Below are 12750 nucleotides of genomic sequence, written 5' to 3'. Positions count from 1 at the left end.
GAGCATTTTCTACAAAGAAATGCGTGCTTTCACTATGAATACTAAGTTAAACTTAGCTCTACTAAGTTTAAGGTGAATTTGTTAACAGTTGAGTCCTTCTCTCTATAACACCCACATGTCGATTGAAGTCTGAACAAACATTGCAGCCAATCATGTGATTCAGACTCACATGTCATGTCGCTCAGGGCAGTTTGTGTCCAGCTGCAGGGTTCAAAATGTCAGCGAAGCTCTGGGTATGATCCAGCCCTGCTGGGGAGAAACACTACAGCTGCATACTTGTGCTGTCACTATAAACCTGCATCATGTTCAGTCCTGTCTGCTGTTAGTTTTTATTTTTTGCCTGAAGTGTGCTGTGTAATTGTAAAATAGGAACCATTTGTTTGTTTAATTTCAATTTAAAAGCTGTGTCCATCTGTTGTTTGTCTTAAATGAGGTAAAACACCACAAACCCTCCTCAGGGTGTTGCACAATATGCTATCATATAACTAGCACCACATTGTAATGCTAGATGCATCACTAGATGCAAAAAGATATTAGAAGTGCTGGATCAGCACACGCAGCTTTTAAGCAGTCACTTGTACTATTTATGCGATTTTATAAATTGGAGTCTTAAATGTTCTGTGCGCAAAATAAACCTGTAAATTTTCTTCCTGGAGTGTCATCTACCTAACAATTAGTACATCATGCTTACATTTAAAATACAGGAAAAGATACTAATTTTTGTAAAATAGGAATTAATTGGCTAAACTGAAGTGAGGACTGATAAATATTCTCATAAGGCAACATGACTTCAGATGATCTTTAGGTAGTAACCAAATGAAAGTGACAAAATAAATCTGCATCATTGTTTCTGTTCAAGTCATTAATGAAGGGATTTCTGGACACATTTTATAGTTTTCAGTACGTTTTATTGAACATGCACACACATACGTACACAGTCACACAGACACTGTTAGTGTATCAAACATATAGTACTGTACATGCAGAATTTGCGCACATGGTGACATGTTTGCCATGCTTGTAACTCTGCATGATCTGGCAAAGACATTGATTTAGAAACAGGCAAAATAATCGTGTTTGCATTGAGTATTGCTGCTTTCAGGCTAAACCGGTGTAATTCTATCAGCTATCATCTATTACAGGCACCTGACACGCATTTCCGCTTTAGCTGGTTCTTTTTGAATTATTATTATTGTCATTGTTTTACTCAGCGGGCATGTATTGATCCAGGTAGACCTTGATCTGGTCGATGGCTTCGCTCAAGCTGTTTCCGACATGGGGGCGCAGGTATTGTTCGTACAAACCGAGCAGAGATGCACGAGCGCTGTCCACCACTGGAGCTGCTTCTGAGCCCAGACCACTGCAGGAAGACAAAAAAAAAGTGTACTTCTTGAAACATGTCACAAAGAAAAACCTTTATTTGCTGTTGTCAGCAAAAATTGACATATGCTTCTGATGTTTAACAAGAAATAATGGTTGAACTAAGCACAAGAAAAATCCAACATTAATGCCTTCTTCAAATGGAAACTCTTAGAGACCACTGACTTTGCAACTTTGACAACTGCTTGCAGTTCAGGCTTGTCTCTCAGAGACTCGACGAACTCCCTGGTGGTCTGTCCTTGGTCAGTCTCTCCAACGGCACCTTGCAGCTTGCCATAAGCATTGACCAATCTCTTGTAGAAAGTAGCTTTCATGTTCTCATATTTGTCGACAAGTTCCTGGCTTGGTGCAGGAACCTGACTCAGGCTCATGGAGACTAAAATAAATCAAAAAGAGTTGAACTATGATTTGACAATGAATAAAAAAAGTAAAGCCCAAATTTTTCAAAGAAACGTTTCAATGTTTCTGTGTATAAATCTTGCAAAGCAACATTGTCAGCATGCTACAGCAATATCAGGGAAAATCTGTAGTTCTTTGAGCATTAGGTTTTACTTTTCATCTACTTCATGCATAATTATTCAGATGGAGTTTGCATGTTGCCTTACCCTGAAGAGCGAAGACAAGTGCGAGGATCAATTTTGTGTTCATCTCTGAAACAAGAGAGAGACAAAAAAGAATGCAAACCTTTAAACAAATAGAAAGATACAAATATATTCTTGGAAAAGTTTTCCTCACTTCTTTTGGGCAAAAGTGAAATATGCTTCAAAGAAGTGAGAGTTATGCTCGTTAACAAGAGCTGAGCACCTACTGTGGTTGCTGGATGTACAGATCCAAGACGTGACAGTCTTCTCTGGAGGCGAGTTGTCTGTAAACCACAGCTCACATCTGGACGAGATGATATAGGGGGGACTGCAAACAAACGTCATCTGGTGATATTACACACATGCTTGTATCCGCTCATGCAAACACACACACACACACACTCAAAGGCATCCACCTACAAAGTCCAGTGTACATGGCCGTCTGGGGTGCATGTGGAATTGTGGTTGTGCAATATTTCTGAGATGTACGTTTATCTGCATTCAGATGGTAAGATGCAAAGGGAGCGCTGCTGATATTGAAGAAATTGTGTCTTTAGAAAAAAGATGGTGCTTCATGGAAAAAAACAAGCAGAAATCTTTAAATTGGCCCATTACCTTCAGTGAGAGAAGATAATGCTGATTAGATCAGCATTTTCCAGTCAGCAAGTCTGTCGGTTCGGTAAGATTGGAGTAAAAGTGGTCTGTCATTCCTGACCTGTCTGGACAAATTGTGTTAAGCCCCAAGACTTCACCTTTGAACCTGTTAATTTAAAACAAACAGCTTGGAAGGTGATATGTGATGTGTCCATGATTACTTTTTTTTTTTTTTTTTTTTTACCTCTTTGTGCATCCTTTCTAGCATTTGGATGGCCTTCTGAGTAAGACTCAATCTCTCACCATCTATTAGCAAATAAATGGATTCCTTAAAATGTTTTGATGTTTTGAAGTATATTTTAATAGGGCAGCTGTGTGCAGTCAGTATCTTGCAGAGTGCAATTTTTTTTTTTTTTTTTTTTTTTTTTTTCAATGGCATCTTGAAGCAGCCAAAAGTAAGGGTTTTGTCCCTTTCTGTGTTACAGGAATTCATTAAGTTACTTCCCTGGCTGAGATTCAGTAACTCAAAGTTTCAGTTCTCTCCCTCAGTTATACTTTTGAAGTCTGCCACTCTTCTTTAGACACTCCTTTGTGTCTAAAGAAAGGTCAGTGCTCTCTAAGAGTTTCCATGTGAAGAAGGCATTGATGTCGAATTTTTCTTGTGCTTAGTTCAACCACTAGTTCTTGTTAAACGTCAGAAGCATCTGACAATTTATATAATGGACTCATTATATTTTGAGTTCAAGTGATTTATACTGAAATGAAACTGCACAGAATTTGATTTATTTCTGCACTCTGCACTTGCTTTTATTTTGGAGTAGAAGAAAATTTATGAAATTGTATTACTTGATTTTTTAAAATTATTTTGTTAAACTTGTGTATCATTTCCTTCTGCTTCACAAATACATATCATTTAGGTCAAATAAAATCCCATTAAGTCATTTAAATTCACCACTTTCTCCAATCTCCCACAATAGAGTTCACTTAAGAGGCAAAGTTGCTTTAATTAAGTTTTATTTGATTATGCCATAATTCCTTACAGTCATCAAACGTTGGGAGAACAGCAGGAATTTGTAAGTAAAGTAGTGAAAGTAAAAACTGATAATAAAGCAGTTATCTTTCTCTGTTCTAATTTTCAGGTGCTTGATGAGTAGGTGGCATGTAGTTGTCAGAGGCTTTCTGAAACTTCTCCCACAGCGAACTCCTTATTTCAGAGGCCCACTCAACGTAGCCTCCAGCCACCGGTTGGATGTGGTCTTCATAATAAGCTCTAGTGAAGCCAAACACGGTCTCTCCAATGGACTGGATTTTAGCTTTGGCTTGCCTGCACACAGATCAAAATGTAAATTTTTAAATGCACACAGAAATATACCAATAAAGCTTATTTAATAAGTTGTTAAAATTTAGCTAAAGTATTTGTTTTTTTCTTAAACACTTCTTCCATTTTTTTTGTTTGTTTGTTTTTTGTCACACTTACATACAGAAACTGATATTGGACAAAGATGAAATGAGTGAATGTAAAAGACTACTAAAATAAAAATTTTATTTATGCAAAGATAAAAACATTGAAAGCAACTTAGTTCTATGAAACACCCTCCACCCATTCTTAAATATGAATCAGCTGTGATTAACTGCAGTTTTTGACATCTTAGTTCAATTTCACCAGGTACATTTGGCCTGATTACTATCAAACCTGTAGAATCAGAAAACTTCTTAATTACAATCTTAATTTTTTACATCTTGATAAGTAGTCAGCAAGATCTAAAAAAAAAAACTCACTTCAAAAACAAACACAAAGGAGGAAATAAAGCCACAGATTCTTTCAATCCAGAATGTCAAAGAGAGGCTCATTATCCAGAAATAAAGGGGAAAAGGTGGAATCATGGGAAGGCAGACCACCTTCTGAGGAGTGGGCCACCTACCAATAAAGGATGTCCAGATCAAATAAGATTGATAAATGATGAAGGACACCACCATGGCTACTACAACAAAACAAAATTAACCCTTGGGATTGGCCTAGTCAAATTCCAGAACTAAATCTGATTGAGATACTGTGGCTTTAAAAGCCACCCAGTTTTCAAAACTCTCCTGAAATAAAACAAATTTTCAAAGAACAATAAGCCAAATATTCTTCACTGTCACCTAAAAGACTCCTGCTATTGATCAGAAATACCTGAAGGCAGTTTTTGAGATCAAGGATGATATAACCAGTTATAAGGTTTTAGATTTACTTTTTAGATTGACTTTTTCACAAGATTTTGATTTGATACTTTTTTTTTAAGAAACTTATTTGTCATTTAAAATCATTTTTGTGTGTGTACTTTGGTTAGTCTGGTGTGATTTGTAAAATTAGTATAAGGATCTGAAACATTTAAGAGTAACAAAAGCAGAAGAAAGCTGAAACAAAATATATGATCTTTTCAAGCCACTGTGATTTAAACTGAACCACTCAAAAATAGGATTTATATTCTTCTGTGAGTTAAGTGCTTCAGGTTTCCTCTACAAATTAAAGCAAGCAAAAACATGAATAAATCACCCAGCTCTGTCTGCGAGCCTCTCCAGTATTCCTCTGGAGTCTGGTTGCTCAGGGGCAGTTGTCTGTGCCGAAGTTGGCTTCCATGCTGCAGGTGAATCAATTCAAGTTTAGTAAATTAACTCAAACTCAATGTCATAAAGGAAAAACATTGATAATGAGAATTTTGTGTGATTCATTTTTAAAGTTGTACCTTGCAGGAGAAACAAGAGAAGGAAGATTGACTGAAGTCGCAAGAGCTGAAAAGAAAGTAGAAACACATCCAGCAGTTAGTTTGTCTTCTGCTAAAACATTCAGAACATCACAGTAACTTTTACTGACTGGTTCAACAACAAAAGAAGGTTTTACATGTCTCAGGTTTTTACATTACTACTATCACAATTACAAAAAAAGCAGTTTTTACCATTTTTTCCATCTTTCATCAACAGAAATCAAGCGAGTTAAATCTTATCAGGCTGCTGTATTTGATTTAGGTTGGTGCAAGAGTGCGAACATTGGTCCTTACCGCACGATCATTGATCCTGTGCTTGTTTTCTTTTTTTCTGTGCTTCAATATTTTATTGCCAAATCACAGAGTGACAGCAAAGCAACGTGTCTGAACCTGTTCCAGTGAGTGGGTTTATTTTTCCAATTTGACTCCTACTGTTTGTTCCCTCATAAAAACAAAGACTACAAACACGTGCAATGCAAAGGCATTTGAAGTAGCTGCCAGTTCTGGGGATTTAAAAAGCTTAAAACTCAAAATACTTTTGGAATCATCAAGTTTAATCTTTCAAGTATCACATTTTGTGTTAATTTAGTGTAGCTATACTACATTGCAAATTGTTGTGTCAGCAAAGATTTGCAAAATGCTTATTTTGTAAAATTACGGGTTCTGAACTGCTGCCATCTTCTTTAGGGCCTATGTTAGCTGTCGATGCACCCTTTGGCTTGCATATCTCACCCCATTTGGCAAGTGCTGAAATGTGTACAAACCAGGCAAAGTCTCCAAAGAAGAGATACGTGTTGTAGTGAAGACGGGTACAAAAAGATCGTTGAGGGGCCAGAGTCCACCTCATATTGATTTGAGTTTTTAGTAGATACATGGGCTTTTCACCTCACTTGTTCTAAATGGAAGCAATTCTGTCTGAAACATTATTTTCTAATAGACCAGAATACTTAAAAATCTAACCATCTAGCACAATTAAGAATTTTAAACCCTTTCACCTGGGACTCCATCATTAGGCCTAGCATCCCTTCATATCAGGTAAGAGAGATGCTGGAAAAAACTAGAAATGCATTAATCTTATGCCTTTGTGTACAAGTGACTGACCTCTGTCACTGTTCACTTCAGCGAAAAGATTTCATTGAACCTGGATAACTGGTGAATTATTAACACATCATAAACAGTGACTTTATACCAGGGGCATTATGAAATGCCCAAAAAGCTACCATGTTGGCGTTTGCCCTTTGGTCCTTACAACCAACAGAAATAAACCATTATCTATTAGATAATCAGAGGTGTTTGATATGGCAGTATGTTGTGCATTATTTATTGCTAGATTTGAAGCAGAGCTGGGACCATTTTGGTGGTACATATTTTCAATTAAATTTAGACTTAGATTTATACCAACCTGCTGTAACACACAGAGAGGCCTTAGTCTGAACCAGTGGTTTTCAGTCTTGGTCCTAAGAATCCAGTGGGTTTTGAATGTCTTTGTTCTCTAGAACAACAGATTCAAATAACTGTATTACCATCTCAGCATGCCATTAAGTACTGCATTACTATGCCATTCACTGCAGCAAGGAAACATGTCCTGCATGTTTCAGGATTCACTGTCCTGAAACATGCAGGACAGTGAATCCTGAGAACCACAATTATTAGTCTAAACTATTCAGTTTTAATAAGTTTTAATTTTGGCTGTATGATGAGGGTAGTTACTGACTCCCCCAGCCATCCTGCTCCCCAATCCTTCTACCCATGATGTTTGACTACGTTGCTGTACTGCTTTAAAAAAAATGCATTTCATGGTGGGGATGTTATACTCTGGGTGTTTGGACTTGTATTGTTTTACATGTAGTTAAAAAATGCTTAATTTGAATTAGCTTATTTTCCAGTGGCCAATGGCAAAATCCAAACGGACATCAGAATGTCAGAATTAGAATATGGCTTTCTTTCACAAATTCAGAAATGTTGTTATTCCTCCAGAGAATTCATGCTGAGCGATTATCAACAAAATCTTCAGCTCCGAGAGAAAATATCTGGTCAGTGTTTCTTATCATCTTATCAATTGTTTTTATATTTGTCTCCTTCTCTTCTTAGAACTGTCTTTTTAAAACTAAACGCTTTAAATGTGTCATTTTTTTATATTTCACTGCAGCAATGCAGAAGCAACCAATCTGCTTATTTTAGTTCAGAGTGTCATTTGTCTACTCACATTATCTGAACTTTTGTTATCAGGCGTCTTGGATAGTTCAGTTTGTTCTGTCTGGTCTTAATCATTCAGTTAAATCTGAAGAAACAAAATCCACAAGGGCCTTGTTGTTTGTTTAGAAGTTCTCATTTTATTTGTACAGAAATATAATGATATAACAGAACATTTTATTCCATTCCATGTATTTTATTGCACTTTCACACAGTTTTTCCAAAGAAAGATTACAAGCTAAAAATTGGCAGAAATTTTTGTTGAGCAATGTGACTTCAGCCTTGAGAGGGTGCAGAAGCAAGTCATCTGTCAGCGTGGGCGTTGGGAACAGAGGGCAGGTCATTGACTGGACCACCAGTTCATTAAGCCATTTCATTTACCTTCTGCTTAATCTTCTGGAACTGCTCTGTGAACCAATTCCTGTGAAGGTTCAAAATGAAATTTGAGTCAAGCACTTAACAAGAAAGAACTTACATGCATTTTATGTGTATCAGTCTACCTGGTGTTCTCTGCAAATTCACTGGTTGTAATGGTGTCAAAATGGGTCTTGGCTTTTTCAGCTACATTCTTGCTGAACTCTGTGATCTGATCCCCAAAGTTTGAGAACCGTTCTGCAAGTGAGTCATCCTGAGCCTCTGGAAGTCAGTAAAATAAAAACAAGGACAATAAGAATCTTCATACAAGATGAAAGCAGAAAGAAACATACAAGACTTTTCTGTATGAAAACACTAAGGACCTGTGTATGCGACAAGAGCCAGCAACAGCACGACAGCTACAAGATACAGTCTCATCTTGACTTCTTTTCCTAAGAATAGAGAACAGAAAAGTTATGTTGTGAATTTGCATTAAATTGCAAGCGCAGATGTTCTTTGAAAAACATTAAAATAGATTGTTTTTCTCCAGCAAGAACTTTATTTAATACACAATTAAAGTTTAGCTTTCAAAGAAGTGCAGAATTTTCCAAAACACAAAAGATTCATTATTTAGTTGCTTTTTTCCTTACATTACTTACTTGTTGTTTGTTCAGCACAAAGTTACAAAAACGTAATTTTTTAAGTGGTAAAGTGTAAAGCATACCTCTTTTCCGTCTCTGTGCAGAAAAAAAATGGTGTGTCTTGGATGGTCAGAGTGTCCCTGCTTTTTATAACCCTTCCCCGTTTCAGGAGTGTTATGCAAAAACACCAGATTTAGGTCAACACGTAGGCGCGACGGCCTTGAGGAATCCCTGCCCATTTCATTGATCTGCACTCATCTAATTGCATTAAAAAAGCTCAATGATGAAACAGGCCTACTGTAAATAAAAGGTTGCACAGCTGGTGCATATTGATGAAATGTTGAGCTTAATTCTCAAATAATGTCTTGTGATTAAGGGGAAAACGAGACGAAAAGGGAGTAAAATTCTCATCTGAGCCTTCAGCAAAACAGTGGTTTGAACAGATAAGCAGGGAGGTGATGTAGACGGACAGCAGAGTTCACTGCTGACAGACATACAGACATGAGCTATGTGTAAGCTACTTTGGACCTGGATAGTTGCCCAAGAGTTAATTCTGAGTCAAAAAAAAAAAAACTCCATGCAATGACTTGACAAGACTGTGTTGGAAGGCAACTGGACTTTAATAGTTTATGTTACACGATGCCACTGTTTGTGCCTTTTATGCACCTTCAAACTGACAACATAGAAGTACTATGCTGATTCCAAGAGTGATTCTTTTTAATATGAGACATTGTTAGACCCACAGCTCAATATAAGGGGAGTTGGGTCACTGTGAGAGAGCTAACCTTGGTGCTCTCCACAGAAAAGTTTTCTTTACACATGCAGACTGCAATCAACTAAACGTTAAGCATAAACTCAAAGGTTCTACGACAATGTCCAAGTAAAAATAGTAAAAACTAACTTAGTATTTGTTCTTTCATTACAAACATCAAAACATTTAGAAAGGCTGGCATCCATAAATAAATGTTGCAGTTGCTGTGGAAGACCTGTGTGTGGTGACATCAGGCAGTAAAAACTGAACTGCATCATAAACAAATTAGTCCAGAACGCATTTGGTGCTTGCTTTTGGTACATTTGGCAATTTTGTGATCAATCCGTAGGCTTATGATTGTGAAATTATCCTTTTCAAGTAGCATCTATAAAAAATCCAGCAAATTAAACTATATCAAATGCAGAAATTGCATGAAATGATAACACTATACAGCTGAATAGAATTACTTGTGATTGGGTATTTTTTATGGCTATTTATCTCCATAATTTATGAAAATGCTTAATTTAGTACATGGATACAAAATTTCTCTCACATTTATGAAGTTGGAAGTGTCTAAATTGTTACGTATATCTATGAAATGGGCTTATAAATTGGTGAAAGGGCATAATGACCCAGAACCCATTTTTTGTTGCTTTGTTAGTTTTTCATTTGCCTCTCAAATTAGAAATGTCAATGCAACACTCACTGTCTGGTTTGTGTACACCTTCCTTATTTTAAAAAAAGGAAATGACCAAGACAGAACCATGTGGCTGATTCTTCCAGCCAGCTTGTGACGGCAAAGAGACGCACAGTCAACGCACTGCAGTAACCCACAATTACAGCTTTTTATCATACATGGCAAATCAAATGGACAATCTTAACTTAGGTGACAAAGGTCAATCTATTGCTAATCACTGCAACCAGACAGTCCTATTGTTATGATGAAAAGCCCACAATTTAGGCATTGGCATTACGGATAGAATCCTGAAACCCCAAATTCTCATCTTTTGTTCAGAAGAGGCCAATTAGGTTAGAGTATGGGTCCTGACCTTGCCTGCATGCGAGCCCATCTTGAATAATTGTAGGAGGCACTGGGTGTTAAAGTGGATGTCTACCGTGCTTCTAATTTGCAATAATGAGCTTAAGAAAGGCCTGTTTTTGTGTTTTGCCCAGGCCCCCGTGGAGACAATTGTTGTGTGCCAGCACTAAAGAGCACTGAAAAATGAAGTGAAGAAAGAGATTTCAAAAGGAGGCAAAAACACCATGGGGATGTTTTTGGAGAGGTTACTAGCAGTCATGGGCTAGTTACCACCTGCTTTTTTTTGCTGTGTTTTTTCCTGGATTGTTGCTGGGCAGTTCTCAAAGTGCAGACACCCTATAGGAACAGACTGAGCAGAAGTGCTGAACAAGCAGACCAATTGTGGTTTTCCTGTTTTTACCTTTCATGAGTAATCCTCAAAACAACTGGCAGCTTACTCTCGAAGTTTCACTCTATCTGCCAGAAAATAAACACAGCTTCCCTAAAGAGAGTGATTTCATGAGTGATGAACAGCTGCTCGTTGTGTTAGTCATTCTTTCACTTTGAACAAAGTGCCCCTTCACACAGAAAGAAACTGTAAACATGTTTTTCACGATCTTGTGAAATGATTTTTCTTAGATGAATCTATGAAAAAAAATCCACTTTTTTAAATCTGCCTACAGTTTGTAGTGTCATATCAGCAGTTCCCCTTATTAATTTTGATACAGAATAAGTACAAATTGCTCTTGTGTAACAGCACATGTAACTTTTGAACTTCTGAATGTCAAAGGGTCTGTATCCTATTTACAAAGCTATATTATTTTGTAAATAGGATACTATTCACAAAAGCATCCTGCAAAAGTATCCTGAACCTTGAAACGTTTCACACTTTGTCAATGTCAATAATATTTTCGGGGAGTATTTTTTATTTTTTTTACTTTTTAATTTCATTTTCAATAACTGTTTTATATCAACACATACGCATATCCACCCCTGTCACAATTCACATCTTGTTTACGCAGACCCTTCCAGACATTTAACCCACACCAAGCAAACAGGTCGTACAATTCCAGCTCTGCCAAAAGTCTTCCAGGGAATGTTGATGGAGGAAACAGTCCAACAGAGATACATTTCCTTCAGATAGACATTGGACCCGCTAAGAGATACTTAAATTCATCAACATCCAGGGATATATACATTACAATAATTATAATGATAGGGACAACAGTAGACATAATGAGAATACAAACTAAAGCAGTGAAAGTACACAAAGATATTAATACAAAATAAATTTGAAAGGTACACAAACAAACAAATAGAGGTGTCAAGGTTACAGTATGAAATTAGCTATAGGTCTCCACTTTGTTTCAAAGATCTCCATCTTGAGTTATAGTCTTGTGGTTGTTTTTTTCCATAGTGTAGACTTTTCTAATTATATCTCTCCACTGTGTAATACTGGGAGGCTCGGGGAGTATTTTTATCTGATACACAAAAATGAGTACATTATTGCAAAGCAGAAAATGACTGGTTTCAAAACTTTTGATAAAAATATAAAAAGTGTTAAATCAATTTTCTTTTTTTTAAGAACAACCTTTTATTGTAAATACAGCTACTTCTGGCAATCTATGCAGGCTGATCTCAGTTATATTGAATTCACCATCAATTTCTAGCTCAGAATCTCAATTGAAATTTGGTCTGACAATTCTAACATCTTGATATGATTTGATCTGAACCATTCCACTTGTTGCTGTGGCTGCATGTCCTGGGTCACTGTCCATCTGGAGAATGAACTTGTGCCCTGTTTCAAGTCTTTCACAACCTCTAACAGACTTTTTTTGTTGCCCTGCATTTAACTCCCTCCATCTTCCCATTATTTCTGACCAGCTTCCTTTTTCCTCATGAAGAAAGGTGTCTTCACTACACTGCCCCAAGATGGTTCACTTTGGAGTGTTTAAGATGATGGTTTTAGTTTTCCTCAGGTGATGTGTTTGGACCTAAAGGTTTAAATGTGTCCCTTCTGGCCAGAGTACCTCCTTCTCCATGTTTGTTTAAGCTTTTTGCAACATTTCAACAATCTCACCACTCTTGCACAGTAAGCTGGAAATCATGTTGATAGAACCTCCAACCTGAACCTGAGACCTCTGGCCCTACTGCAGAGTTATCAAGGCTCTGATTCTTGATAATCTTGCCTACCTTCTCATTTTAGGTTGGTGGCTATGTCTTGGTAGGTATGAGGTTGTGCAATTCACTTTCCATTTCGCAATAATGTATTGACCAGGTCTATATGAAAGGTTCAAAGTTGATATTTGATATTGCAGAAAGTAATCTGCAGTATCCCAAACTATTGGAATATTGTCCAGATTTCTAAAGTATATGTAATAGCTGCCCTGCAAATAGACTCTTTCTCCAGATCTCGTCTTGTGTTGCAGTGGTACCATACGTTATAGGGTGATAGATGTTACAATGCTCTGTGAGATGTCCAGTGTTTAGGATT

The 12750-nt window shown here is 37.0% G+C and overlaps 3 protein-coding genes across 3 annotated transcripts; all 3 read right to left on the bottom strand.

The window, feature by feature from the left end:
- Window positions 1-891: 891 nt before the first annotated feature.
- Window positions 892-2321, bottom strand: apoa2 (apolipoprotein A-II). The gene is made up of 4 exons (XM_044117988.1): window positions 2189-2321; window positions 1986-2030; window positions 1546-1756; window positions 892-1360 (listed from the first exon to the last, which is right to left on the bottom strand). Exons 1-4 carry the CDS (start codon window positions 2304-2306, stop codon window positions 1204-1206), a joined length of 531 nt encoding a protein of 176 aa, XP_043973923.1. The 5' UTR covers window positions 2307-2321; the 3' UTR covers window positions 892-1203.
- Window positions 2322-3552: 1231 nt separating this feature from the next.
- apoc4 (apolipoprotein C-IV) lies at window positions 3553-5605 on the bottom strand. The gene is made up of 4 exons (XM_044117986.1): window positions 5492-5605; window positions 5282-5327; window positions 5092-5176; window positions 3553-3879 (listed from the first exon to the last, which is right to left on the bottom strand). Exons 1-4 carry the CDS (start codon window positions 5501-5503, stop codon window positions 3684-3686), a joined length of 339 nt encoding a protein of 112 aa, XP_043973921.1. The 5' UTR covers window positions 5504-5605; the 3' UTR covers window positions 3553-3683.
- Window positions 5606-7612: 2007 nt separating this feature from the next.
- apoc1 (apolipoprotein C-I) lies at window positions 7613-8699 on the bottom strand. Its single transcript, XM_044117987.1, has 4 exons — window positions 8571-8699; window positions 8230-8298; window positions 7993-8128; window positions 7613-7913 (listed from the first exon to the last, which is right to left on the bottom strand). Exons 2-4 carry the CDS (start codon window positions 8282-8284, stop codon window positions 7856-7858), a joined length of 249 nt encoding a protein of 82 aa, XP_043973922.1. The 5' UTR covers window positions 8285-8298; window positions 8571-8699; the 3' UTR covers window positions 7613-7855.
- Between the last annotated feature and the right edge of the window lie 4051 nt (window positions 8700-12750).

Source organism: Gambusia affinis, linkage group LG05 (assembly GCF_019740435.1).
Source record: "Gambusia affinis linkage group LG05, SWU_Gaff_1.0, whole genome shotgun sequence".
NCBI lineage: Eukaryota > Metazoa > Chordata > Actinopteri > Cyprinodontiformes > Poeciliidae > Gambusia > Gambusia affinis.
The sequence above is the reverse complement of the archived record's forward strand: the minus strand, read 5'-3'. Positions and strand labels throughout refer to the sequence as shown.